The sequence below is a fragment of the Callorhinchus milii genome, unplaced genomic scaffold, assembly GCF_018977255.1.
Source record: "Callorhinchus milii isolate IMCB2004 unplaced genomic scaffold, IMCB_Cmil_1.0 Scaffold15, whole genome shotgun sequence".
Lineage (NCBI taxonomy): Eukaryota > Metazoa > Chordata > Chondrichthyes > Chimaeriformes > Callorhinchidae > Callorhinchus > Callorhinchus milii.
The window spans coordinates 16,710,483-16,722,550 of NW_024704756.1; the positions used below are offsets into that span (position 1 = coordinate 16,710,483).

General features: G+C 47.5%; 2 protein-coding genes and 1 long non-coding RNA gene across 5 annotated transcripts in view; 2 read left to right on the forward strand and 1 right to left on the reverse strand.

The window, feature by feature from the left end:
* LOC103179597 overlaps positions 1–12,068 on the forward strand; it is a 36,105-nt gene that overhangs the window by 6,459 nt on the left and 17,578 nt on the right. The window lies entirely within an intron of this gene.
* LOC121850198 lies at positions 1,069–7,025 on the reverse strand. 3 transcript variants are annotated; one of them, XR_006085495.1, is made up of 3 exons: positions 7,006–7,025; positions 4,214–4,572; positions 1,069–1,152 (listed from the first exon to the last, which is right to left on the reverse strand). It is a non-coding gene; the product is annotated as an uncharacterized LOC121850198 (long non-coding RNA). The 3 variants fall into 3 exon arrangements; XR_006085493.1 differs by lacking the exon at positions 7,006–7,025 and adding an exon at positions 5,801–5,864; XR_006085494.1 differs by lacking the exon at positions 7,006–7,025 and adding an exon at positions 5,507–5,556.
* cnpy3 (canopy FGF signaling regulator 3) lies at positions 6,971–11,981 on the forward strand. The gene is made up of 6 exons (XM_042340591.1): positions 6,971–7,100; positions 8,732–8,855; positions 9,296–9,392; positions 10,010–10,132; positions 10,732–10,849; positions 11,374–11,981. Exons 1-6 carry the CDS (start codon positions 6,998–7,000, stop codon positions 11,628–11,630), a joined length of 822 nt encoding a protein of 273 aa, XP_042196525.1. The 5' UTR covers positions 6,971–6,997; the 3' UTR covers positions 11,631–11,981.

Genomic DNA, 12,068 nt, shown 5'->3' on the forward strand with positions numbered 1-12,068 from the left:
ACAGTCTCCTCTAAGTCACAAGGCTTTGAGCTCGTTGTCTCGGCTGACATTCTAGTGCAGTGTTGGTGGAGCTTTGCACTAATAATCCTTACATTTCCTTTTTTTTGATATAATGCCTTATCATGTCTTCAAGACTTCTTAAAGCGCTTCACAGAATATACTGTAAAGTGAATTGACTGTATACTTTGGATACAGTGGAGTCCTGTAGCTCAGTTGTGGAGTCCTGTAGCTCAGTGGTTAGAGCACTCGCTTTGCAAGTGAGAGACCTGAGTTCAATCCCAGGCAGAGGGCGAAACCTTGGGCAAGTTTCCTTACTCCACACAGAGCCTAATAATCCCTCCAAAACCAAAAACAATAATAAATTGGTCATTTTCAATCTACGACTGTTTGTGGGACATTGCTGTGCGCAATTGGCTGCCGCGTTCGCCCACAAATATACAGTCAATTCACTTTACAGTGTGTTCTGTGAAGCGCTTTGGGACGTCCTCCCGACGTGAAAAGCGCTATATCAAAGGCAAGGATTATTATTATTATTATTTTGCGGGCAAAACGCGGCAACCAATTGCGCACAGCAGCGTCCCACAAACAGTCGTGGATTGAGTGATTAGATTTATTTATTTATTTTTGAGGGATTATTACCCCTGGAAAGCGATCCGCCAACTACCGGGTTCCTACTTACTGCTAAGTAAATAGAGGTGAGTGGAGTAAGGAAACTTGCCTCAGGTTTTGTCCCATCCGGGAATCAAACACAGGTCCTCTCGCTTGCGAGGTGAGTGCTTTAACTACTGAGTTACAGGGGTCTATTTGGCTCATCTCATTGTTTCCTCCCTCACCCACCCTCACGCGAGGATAGGATCGTGTTTCAGTATGAGGGCAAACAACCTCACTGACACTCACTCTCCATCCAGGCTTCCACATGAAGAACGGCCACTTGGACGCGCATGAGACATCATGCTTAGAACCAACCACAGTTGTCAGCTTGAAGAGGAGGACGGGAATAAGAGAGAGAGAGACAAGAGGCCATTAAACCCCTCTTTGCTGGGTTGCATTTGAGCCACACTCACCAGTAGTGCATGGTGTAGTTCGGTTCCCCATCACTGTGACTCCAGGTGCACTCCATGAAATCGCTGTTGTAGCAAATGCACTTCACAGCTGCAGAGACAACACAGAGAGCTTACACACTGCCACCTGCCAGCACGCCCGCCTTCCCGCCAGGGCAAGAGAGTACAAGAGAGGTTCAAACCAAGAAGATCCCATTCTTCTTCCATATTTGCGGTATTTCATAAAGGAATTCCTAATAGGATTTCTTTTTCCAAAGAATATTGGAAATTACTAGATTAGCCATGTCAGTTAGGCCGCAAAATACAAAGTCACTACATTTTACAGTACATTCTGTGGGTGCTTTGAGACGTCTTGAAGACGTGATAATAATAATAACAGTAATCCTTGCATTTGATATAGCACTTTTCAACATCTTCTCAACGTCTCAAAGCTCTTCACAGAATATACTGTAAAGTGAATTGACTGTATATTTGTGGGCGAACAGCGGCAGCCAATTGCGCACAGCAATGTCCCACAAACAGTCGTGGATTGAAAATGACCAATTTATTATTGTTCTGTTTTGGAGGGATTATTATTAGGCTCTGTGTGGAGTAAGGAAACTTGCCCAAGGTTTCGCCCTCTGCCTGGAATTGAACCCGGGTGTCTCGCTTGCAAAGCGAGTGCTCTAACCACTGAGCTACAGGACTCCACTAAAGTGAATTGACTGTATATTTGTGTACAATTAAGGCACTGTATCAAATGCAAGGATTATTATTATTAATATAAGACAGACAGACAAATTATTGCCTCAATCCAACTTTATGCTGATGCACTGAAACTAAAATCCTTTGCCCGAAGCTAAAATCTTTTCTTAGAAAAGAACTGGAAATCTGATGACTCGAATTGTTTCATTTCAAAGAAACTGATCTTGTGAGAGAAACTGTGAAGTGTAATGACTGTGAATTTGTAGGCAAATGCGGCAGTCAATTCATGCAGAGCAAAGCCCCTCAAACACCAATGACTGATTCTGATCTGGCCAGGACTCCAGGAGGAACTCTCTTTTTGAATAGTGTCCTGGGATCTTTAATATCCACCTGAACAGACAGATTGGGACTTGGTTTAAGGTCTCATCCAAAGGATGGCATCTTTGATGGCATCTCTGATGGCACGCAGCACTCTCCCACCACGACATTGGCATGTCTGCCTACACTGAACTGAAAGTGCCAACGTTAGGACCAGAACCCACAAGCTTCTAAGTCACAGGGAAGATATAGGCTGCACAAAAATATAACTGAATTGAAGAATTTTCCACAATACTTGATAAGGACTGCAGAGAAACACAGTTTCCAAATTAAACCGCCATTAAACTGCCGTGGCCAAACATAGGATCTTAGGGCACAGAAGGAGACCATTCGGCCTATCGTGCCTGTGTCAGCTCTTTGAAAGAGCTACCGGCCAGACAACAACAACAACAACAACAAGATTCCATTTATAAAGCGCCTTTCACGTCAGGAGGACGTCCAGACCCACTTCCCCGCACTTTCCCCAGAGCCCTGGAAATTTTTCCACAATTACGTTGCAGTTAAATGTTCAATGTGGAAAAATGGAATAAAAAGAACTCGGATACAGATGAATAAAAATATCCTCTGAAATTGCTAAATGTGTCACAAAAAATTCCACTGTGGGTTTTGCGATCAGAGATTTCAATCAGGTGTTTGAGGTTTACTGGGGGTTGGTGAATGATGTCAGAAAATGAATATAGATCTGTTAATCAGTTTCATCTCAAAGAAACGGCCTGAATTCCTACCTGACCTCAGCTTGTGAGACATTTTGCCTTATAATAATAACAATAATAATCCTTGCATTTGATATAGCGCTGTTCACGTCTTCTAGACGTATCAAAGTGCTTCATAGAATAAATTGCCTTAAAGTAGCACGCAAGATCTTTTTGTTTTAAAATATAAGATTTTAATTTGGAAGATGGTTTTCTGATTCTTAAAAAGAATCAGTTTCCAAAATTAAGATTGAATTTAAAAATTTCCAGATTATCTGCACATTATTATTATTATTATTATTATTATCGACATCATCATCATCTTTGATACTGGAACAACAACAATAACAAATGACATTTACACGGCGCCTTTCAAGTCGGGAGACGTCCCAAGACGCTGGACAGTCAGAGATTTGGACTTGAGTTGGGGGTTGGGGTCAGGAAGGGTGGAGGGCAGGAAGAGTGTGGGTAGGAGGGTGACCGAATGTACGGTTGAAGAGGAGGATCTTGAGACGATGGAGCGGGCCATGTGGGGGACATGGAAGGGTGGTTGATGCCAAAATGCTGGATTGATTTGACAAATAGCCTACTGCTGCCTTGAGGAGATGGCAGGATGAGGTATTCAGGAAGGATTAGGTTAATTATTCGAATCGATTCAGCGTTTTTTTTTATCCGTTTTGCAATGTCCTTGGTTTGGGCTACACGGAAAAAGATAAGATCTTAACTCAAGAAAATAATTCTAAATGATCTCTTTTCTGAGTTTCTAATCAGTCATTGTTTTTGTGGGTGGTGGTGGGGTGGGGGGGCGGTGGACTGGGTGGGGAGGGTTGAGCGGTGGAGAACAGAAGATAAGAGCAGTTGAGATTATTGGAATGTGAGGTCGAATGGAGACCTTACGCTGGGACTCACAATGTCAATCATGATTAGACAATCAAATTAGTTAGGAAATAATATCTGGGAGATACAGCTTCTAGTTTGGGACATGACAAGTGCAGGCGACAGCTGGGATAGTGGAAGGTGAATTGGATGGACCCTGGCCTTCATCGTCTAGAAAATTTAGAAAATTCTTATGTTCTTATGTTTTATATCTCTATTCCACCTCCCAATCTCTTGTCTTAACCATTCAATTCCACTCCCGCCCCCCGCCAAGAAAAATAAACAAGTCTGACGGGTTAGGAAGAATTCTAGATACATGAAAGGCACTGTGTAAATTATTTTCTTATTCTCTTGAATTTAGATTTAACTGTTTTTTCCAAGTAGCCCAAACCAAGCGTTAAAAAAAAGTCTAAATGTATTTATTTTCTGATCCGATGGTGTGGCGCACTTCAAATTCGTTTCCTGTCAGGTACTGGGCGAAAAAATACTTTTAGTCTTAACTTTTAGTTGAGAAAGACTCACGTTCAGATGATACATTGGGCTCAGCTGAGTGGAGAAGAAGCAGACAGATGAAGGGAAACAGCTCCCCAGATCCCAGAAAGTAACTGCTAGACATCTTGCGAGTCTAATCCTCAGTCGATTTTATTTCCATTCCATTCACCTAGCTCTCGCTCTCAATGTGGTCTGATGACAATAACGGCTCAAGAGCAAGTGTTTCCTTCCCTGCGTGCGCTCTCTCTCTCTCTATCTACACACACATATATATATACATGTGTATTTCCTCTGTTCTACAACCCAGAGGCAATCGTCATTTCCTCACCAATGATTCTCCCACACCAAAGTGCAGAACTTTTGCTTTGCTGTGATGCACTTTCAGGGATCTGAGAAAGAAAACCGCAGAGAAGTTAGCAAAGGAGATTAAAGTGACCAGTGCAAGCAGGACATCAGCTGTCTTCAGAGTTTAGCAGCAGCTACAGATGACTGGACACCTGAGATTTAATCTGCTTGGTTCCCCATGTTCGGGATCCACTGAGACCACGTTTAGTTCAGACCCTGCAAGAATCAGCTACAACTTTCTAAGTGAAAGGTAAAAATAAATGGAATTATATTTAAATTATTATATGTGCCACAAACAGACAGCGAACCCTGAATTGTGATCCTGTTTGTGACAGAAAAGTTTATTTCCAAAGATCTTATTAGTTTCTGCCTCTGCCCCCACCCTTTGGAACACCATCCCACAGTCCCTCCACCTCGGCCCCCCACCCCCCTTGCCTCCTTCAAGACCATCCTCTTCGACCGCACCTTTGGTCACCTCATACCCCTATCCTGTAACATACGGTCAATTCACTTTACAGCATATGCTTGAAGCGCTTTGAGACTTCTAGATGTGAAAAGCACTACATCTAATGCAAGGAATTATTATTATTATAATATATTATCCTCTCTACCCACCCTCTTGATCCCAACCCCAGCATGGGTCCAAATCCTTGACTGTCCAGCGCCTTGGGATGTCCTCCTGATGTCACAAGCGCTGTGTAATTGTTGTTATTTAATCTCTACCAAGCAGGAGGTTTGCTATGCCCCATATCTATTGACTGAGCAGATTGCACAAGAACTTGCTTTATATTAGAGCCACTCACGGAGCATAAGCATCTCAAAGTACTTTGTAAAGTAAAATTGTTAGAAACTGAGATGTGGGGGAGGTAAACACGACACAATCTGTACCAACGAGGTCCCAGAAATAAGTTCACTCTTCAAATTGTAAGGTTTTCTTTTGTTTCATGGTTAACAATTAGACAAGTCACAACTTCTCACCATGGAGAGATGTTTCAGAGGGGACCATATCGAGACGTGCGTAAAATTTTAAATGGGATTGAAAATCTAAACCCCCAACGGGCTTCAGGATGGACCAAGACGGCAGAACGAGAGAACGAGAGATTTAGAGTTTCAAAGGAGGCAATTTCAGGACCGAGCGGGAGGTTTTCGGTATCCCCGGAAGGCCAAGACATTGGGCTCTTTTAAAAAACCGCCTGATGCTGTGATGGAAGGTTTCGCTGTTCCTGATGGATGAGATCAAATGGGCCAAAGGGCTTCTTCATCCGAACTCACCTTGTGAGGTGAGGTTTGAGTTCAACCTCTCTCTCTCTCTCTCTCCCCCCTCCCCCTCCCCCTCTCCCCCTGCCCCACTTTCTCCCCCGCCCCTCTCCTCTCTCCCCCTGCCCACCTTCTCCCCTTGCCCCTCACCCCCCTCACCCTCTCTCCCCCTGCCCCACCTTCTCCCCTGCTCCCGCCCTCTCCTCTCTCTCTCCCCCTGCCCCACCTTCTCCCCTTGCCCCTCACCCCCCCTGACCCTCTCTCCCCTTGCCCCACCTTCTCCCCCTGCCCCTCACCCCCGACCCTCTCCCCCCTCCCCTCTCCCCCCCCGACTCTCCCCCCTGACCCTCTCCACCCCTCTCCCCCCTCACCCTCTCCCCTCACCCTCTCCCCTCGCCCTCTCCCCTCGCCCTCTCCCCCCTCACCCTCTCCCCTGACCCTCTCTCCCCTCCTGTCAGTCACACTCCCCTCTTTCTCGCTCTGTCCCTTTAAACGCGAAGATGGTAACAGAGCGGAGGGGGCGGGGCCTGTGCCGGTGTCTGTGATTGGCGGAGAAGCGGCAGGAAACGGATACAATAATGTTACCACTTTGATCGACAGACGACCGGAGTCTGAGGCCCAACAGCTGTGATAGGGCCCGAGCCCCCCCCCCCCGAGCCCCCCACAGCCTGAGCCCCCCCACCCCGAGCCCCCCCACAGCCTGAGCCCCCCCCCGAGCCCCCCACAGCCTGAGCCCCCCCACCCACAGCCTGAGCCCCCCCCCCCCGAGCCCCCCACAGCCTGAGCCCCCCTACAGCCTGACCCCCCCACCCCACAGCCTGAGCCCCCCCCCGAGCCCCCCCACAGCCTGAGACCCCCCCGAGCCCCCCCTATAGCCTGACCCCCCACGAGCCCCCCCACAGCCTGAGCCCCCCCCCCGAGCCCCCCCACAGCCTGAGCCCCCCCCCCCGAGCCCCCCCTACAGCCTGACCCCCCCCGAGCCCCCCCACAGCCTGAGCCCCCCCCCCGAGCCCCCCACAGCCTGAGCCCCCCCCCCCGAGCCCCCCTACAGCCTGACCCCCCCACCCCACAGCCTGACCCCCCCCCCACAGGCTGACCCCCCCCACCCTACAGCTTGACCCCCCACAGCCTGACCCCCCACAGCCTGACCCCCCCCACCCTACAGCCTGACCCCCCCCCCCCCACAACAACCCCACAGCCTGACCCCCAGCCATGCTGACCTCTCCAGAGCTGCTCACAGCCCTCCTCCTGCTGTCCAGCGCGGTCTGGGCCGCCGATGACTCCGAGTGGGTGAAACTGCCTGATAAGTGCGAAGGTGGGTGTGTGGTTTTTTTTTGGTGGTGGGGGGGGGGCTGTGTGTCTGTGTATTTCGTTGTTTTTTTTTAAAAAAAGAAAAAAGCGCCCGACTGGACATCATCAGCCACCTGGGGAGGCTGACCTCACCTACAGAGGGAGTGGGGGGTGGGGGGGGGGGGGGCTCTGCCACGGTCTGGAGACGATGATCACAATGTTGTTTGTCCTTTCAGGCAGACCAGTTCGGTCATGTTGCTGTTCATGATGATGGTGATGATGATGATGATAATAATAATCCTCGCATTTGATACAGCGCCTTTTATCGTGTCTCCGAGACGTCTCAAAGCGCTTCCCAGGATACGCTGTAAATTGGCTCAATGTTTTGTGGGCGAAACGCGGCAGCACACAGTGTGGAGAGAACTGGCCCTTAGCTATTAAAGGATTCTTCGGATTGCTTTTAAAATAATCACAGTGGGGGGAGGGAGAGGGGGAGGTGGGGTGGGGTGGGGTAGGGGGGGGGTTCTGAGTTTGTTACCTGTACCAACACTATTGGGTTCTTTCTACTTGTTTTGTGAGCTTTGGGACGCCGTGGGCCTGAGGTCGGGATACTGCCGGGCAGACCAGACCGCCGGCTCCCAGCGACTGTGGTTGTCGGTGTTCAAACCAATTCCTGAATCCTTCTGATTTTTCTCTCAATAAATGGCGGAATCCAATGGTTATAAAGTATTACCCACTGAGTGACTGAACAGAAGAAGTATTCCAAAGGGGTTGGGACCACTCGGCGGGTCAGGCAGCGTCTATGGAGAGAGGAAAGTGAGTCAACGTTTCGGGTCCACGACCCTTCGTCAGAACCCGAAACGTTGACTCACTTTCCTCTCTCCGTAGGTGCTGCCTGATCTGCCGAGTGTTTCCCAGCGACTTCTGTTCTTGTTTCAGATTTCCAGCGTCTTCAGTATTTTGCATTTAGGAGTATTATTCCTGTGGGAGTGCAAAGTTTTACCGGTTCGTCACAGCTCACTCATGTCTCACACGACTGCACACGAGTGCCTCGTGACTTGTGTCCTTCCTCAGTAGGAATTTACGATGAGATGAGTTTTGGCAAAAGGAACTTCATTTTACTTTTAAATTTACTGGGGCGGGGGGGTGGGGGGGGGGAGGAGTTGAGTAAATATTGGGGCATTTGTTTCTATTTGATTGCACGGGATTATGTTGGGATTATGGTGCTGTGTTTTGAGAATTAAAGGGGTTTCTTGCATTGAGGTTAGATCAGGAATATAATGGGATGAACATTCTGCCCAATATCTTTCTGTGTTTGGGCCAAAACGTGAAGCGATCCTGAGATGCTGATCACACCCGGAGAGAGGGTGAGGGAGTGACTGCGAATTGGTGGGAGGGCGAGCGTTCAAACTGCCCAGGCCAGGCAGCAGAGGCAAGAGCTTGTTAAACACTGTAAATAACCTGCTCTGTTTCCTGCTGTCTCGCTATAAGCGGAGGCTGGACGCAGGGGATAGACTGTTCCAGAGTTTCAAGGAGCTCACAAACCCGCAAAAACCTCAGACTGTGTTATTTCTGCTCCGGGTCCATGTCCCACAGCAATGTTCACCTCTTGATTCGTTCCCCCATCAGTGTCCGCCTCTGTGTTTGTTCCCCCAGTGTGCAAATTCCTCTCCGTGGAACTGAAATCGGCCTTCGAGGAGACGGGGAAAACCAATGAGGTGATTGACACCAAATATGGCTTTCTGGAAGGAAAAGGGTCGAAAATAAAATACAGGCACTCGTAAGCATATCATTGCATGTCTGCGGTTTCATTTTATTACAGCGTTACATTATTTAAGTTTTTTTTTCCAGTTATTCCTCTTGCAATTGCCAGTTATGCTCTGGATCCATTTGTGAGTATGGTTTGATATTGCATTCCCTTCCATGGGAGTGGTGTTAGCTTATAACTAGCATTGCCCGAGCCACCAGGGCTTTGGCTTTGTAGAGATGAGAATGTGTTTATACTGTACCGCCAAGTCCCATTGATGAGACAGTGAGCTGGCCACATATCCTGACTGTATTTGTTGACTGTGGACCTTTCTGTGTTGTTCAGCCCCATGTGGTTACTCCTTTTATTAACCCCCCCCCCGACATAAATGAAGTGACTAAGCCACCCTGAGAAGCGAAGCAGGAATGGTCTCTGCTGTGCAAAAGTTCATTCCTTTTTCTCTCTCTTCAAAGAGATATTCGGCTGATTGAAGTGACCGAAAACATTTGCAACCGCCTGCTGCAGTACAACCTTCACAAGGAGAGGAGTGGGAGCAATCGCTTTGCTAAGGTGAGGTGAGGGGTGTTGGTTGAGCTGCTTTTACAGTAAGGGGCAATTCCTTGATGATGAAGGGCATGTGAGGTAAGGAGGGAGGATGTGGTATTTGAAAATGGGGTCAATTCATTCCTGTAACTTCCTGTGAAAGTATCTCCCTCCTCCACCCCTCACCCCCTCCAGCGAACAACAATAATAATGTGTAATAATCTGTATTTGATATAGCACTTTATCACGTCTTCGAGACATCTCGAAAACTTTCACAGAATATACTGTAAAGTGTAGTGACTGTATATTTTGTGGGCGAAACGGGAAGCCAGTTGAGCACAGCAGTGTCCCACAAACAGTCATGGATTGAGTGACCAAATTATTATTATTTTTTTGAAGGGATTATTACTCCTGGAAAAATGATCCGCCAATCGACTAACAACCAGGTTCCTACTTACTGCTAGGTAAACAGGCTTGCGGAATAAGGAAACTTGGCCAATGTTTCGCCCTGTCTGGGAATCAAACTTGGGTCCTCTCCCTCGTGAGGCAAGTGCACTAACCACTACACTACAGGAATCTGTGATGGGCATAGACAATGTTCTGGCGTAGTCACTGACATCGTATCGTTTCTGTTTGCAAACCAGGGGATGAGCGAGACCTTTCAGACCCTCCATGGCCTCGTTCATAAAGGTGTTAAAGTGGTGATGGATATCCCCTACGAGCTGTGGAATGAGACGTCTGCTGAGGTGTCGGACATGAAGAAACAGGTACTTGAAGATCGGTTGTCACAGTCCCGGCCCTAGACTGAACGTAGGATCAGAGAATGTTACAGCACAGGAGGCCCCAATGTAGGGTGTTTTCTTCCATTATTAGTATTGTTTCAGGAACATACAAGGGCAAAAAAGATCATCGCGGTCCATCTCAAGTAAATAAGTGGTGTTACCCCTCTATCTGTCACACCCTTCAATTGATTCCTTCATCAAATAACTTGCTATTTCCCTTTCAAAGTTTGCTGGCAGGATCTGCCTCCCTGGCTTGTCAATTCCACACATTCACCTCTCTCACTCTCTCTCTCTCTCTGTCAAGCAGTTAAATCTGCCTATTCACTGTTGTTCTTCTTGGGCTTGGGTCCTAGTCTCCTTTAGGAACATAGGAATAGGAGTAGGCCATTCAGCCCCTCAAGCCTGCCACAGTTTTGAGTTCAGGAGAGTTGGAACAGAGTCGGGCTGATGCGAGTCAGTAAGGGATAGATATTTGGTTCTTCTAACTTTTTAGGATCAGGTGGCAGATGACTGGTCAATCTCCTTTGAGAGGGAAGGGAGTGGAGGCTATCTCACCCTATTGTGTCCTATCTTTTGCTCCTCAGTGTGATGTGATGCTGGAGGAGTTTGAAGATGTCATTGAAGATTGGTACAAAAACCATCAGGAAGATGATCTCACCCACTTCCTGTGTGAACAGCATGTGCTGAAGTCTCACGAGAAGGGTATGGAACCCAGAGCTAATGGGGCTTGTGTTCATTTAATATGTAAAGTGGAGGAAAAATCAGTTTAACTATCCCAAAGGTTTACTGTCTGGGATCTGCTGGGCCAAATATAGGAATGGGAGGAGGCCGTTCAGCCCATCCAGCCTGCTCCACCAGTGTACATAATTGATCTGTCTGTTCTCTGGTGGACGTTAAAGCATCTCATGAGGCTATCGCAAAAGAGAAGGGAGCTTCTCCCAGTGTCCTGGCCAACAATCCTCCAGATGAATCGAGCATTCACCTTGTTGGTGGGCGTTGGTGCACTTTGCAGCCCAAATGGTTGCCATGGTTGCTTACAATAAGTCACTATGCTTTACTGTAATTACTTGTGAAGAGTTTAGAGACGTTTCAAAAGTGAAAAGGAGGTATGAAAATGTCTTGAAGGTCTGTCCAGGAATTGTGTGTTTCAGTGCAATTTATGGCATCGTATTGGAACTGTAGCGCAGTTTAACCACTTACAAATGGGAATGTTGAATGTGTTTCAGAATGTTTGAAAGAAGTGTGGACAGCCCAGAAAGGCGACTTGGAAGCGATTGACGAGAAAAAGAAAAAGAAGAAAAAGAAGACGAATGATGGGAAAAAGAAGAAGGAAGGGATCAAAAAGAAAGGGAAGAAAATGAAGGAGGTAAAGAAGCGAGAGGAAGGGGAGGACAGTGACCAGGAGCAGGGGCACAACAGCTCATCTGATGAGGAAAACATTCAACAGGAAACTCCACTGTTTCACAAACCTGATGAGCTGTGAGGAGTTGCGGAGATAGACTTGGGGTTGGAGCAGAAGCATTGCTGGTAACTTGTATCATGAGATTATCTATTTTGTGGTGGAGGTGTCTTGTACGTGGTTCCCCACAGTGCTTATTCTTTCCATTCCCCCTGTGTTCATACTACAGTATGGATGGTCAAAAAGCACCAACCCACTGTCGTCATCTTAAACCGAAGTGAGCGAGACTGTGCACACTTAACTCCCCAGGAAAGACATGGCGGGGGTGGGAGGGGAGCGCGGAGGGTAGAACATCCCTGGGCCAGCAACTCATTGAGTTAGTAATGGACAATGAATTCTAATACTTTTATAAGTGAATAAAGAGTGGATGTGAAAGTAGGTTTGGTGTTTTTCTGTGGGTGTTGGGTAAAAATATAAACAGGCCTCTTGAGAACATAATTGTGAGGACATTGGGTCTGTACC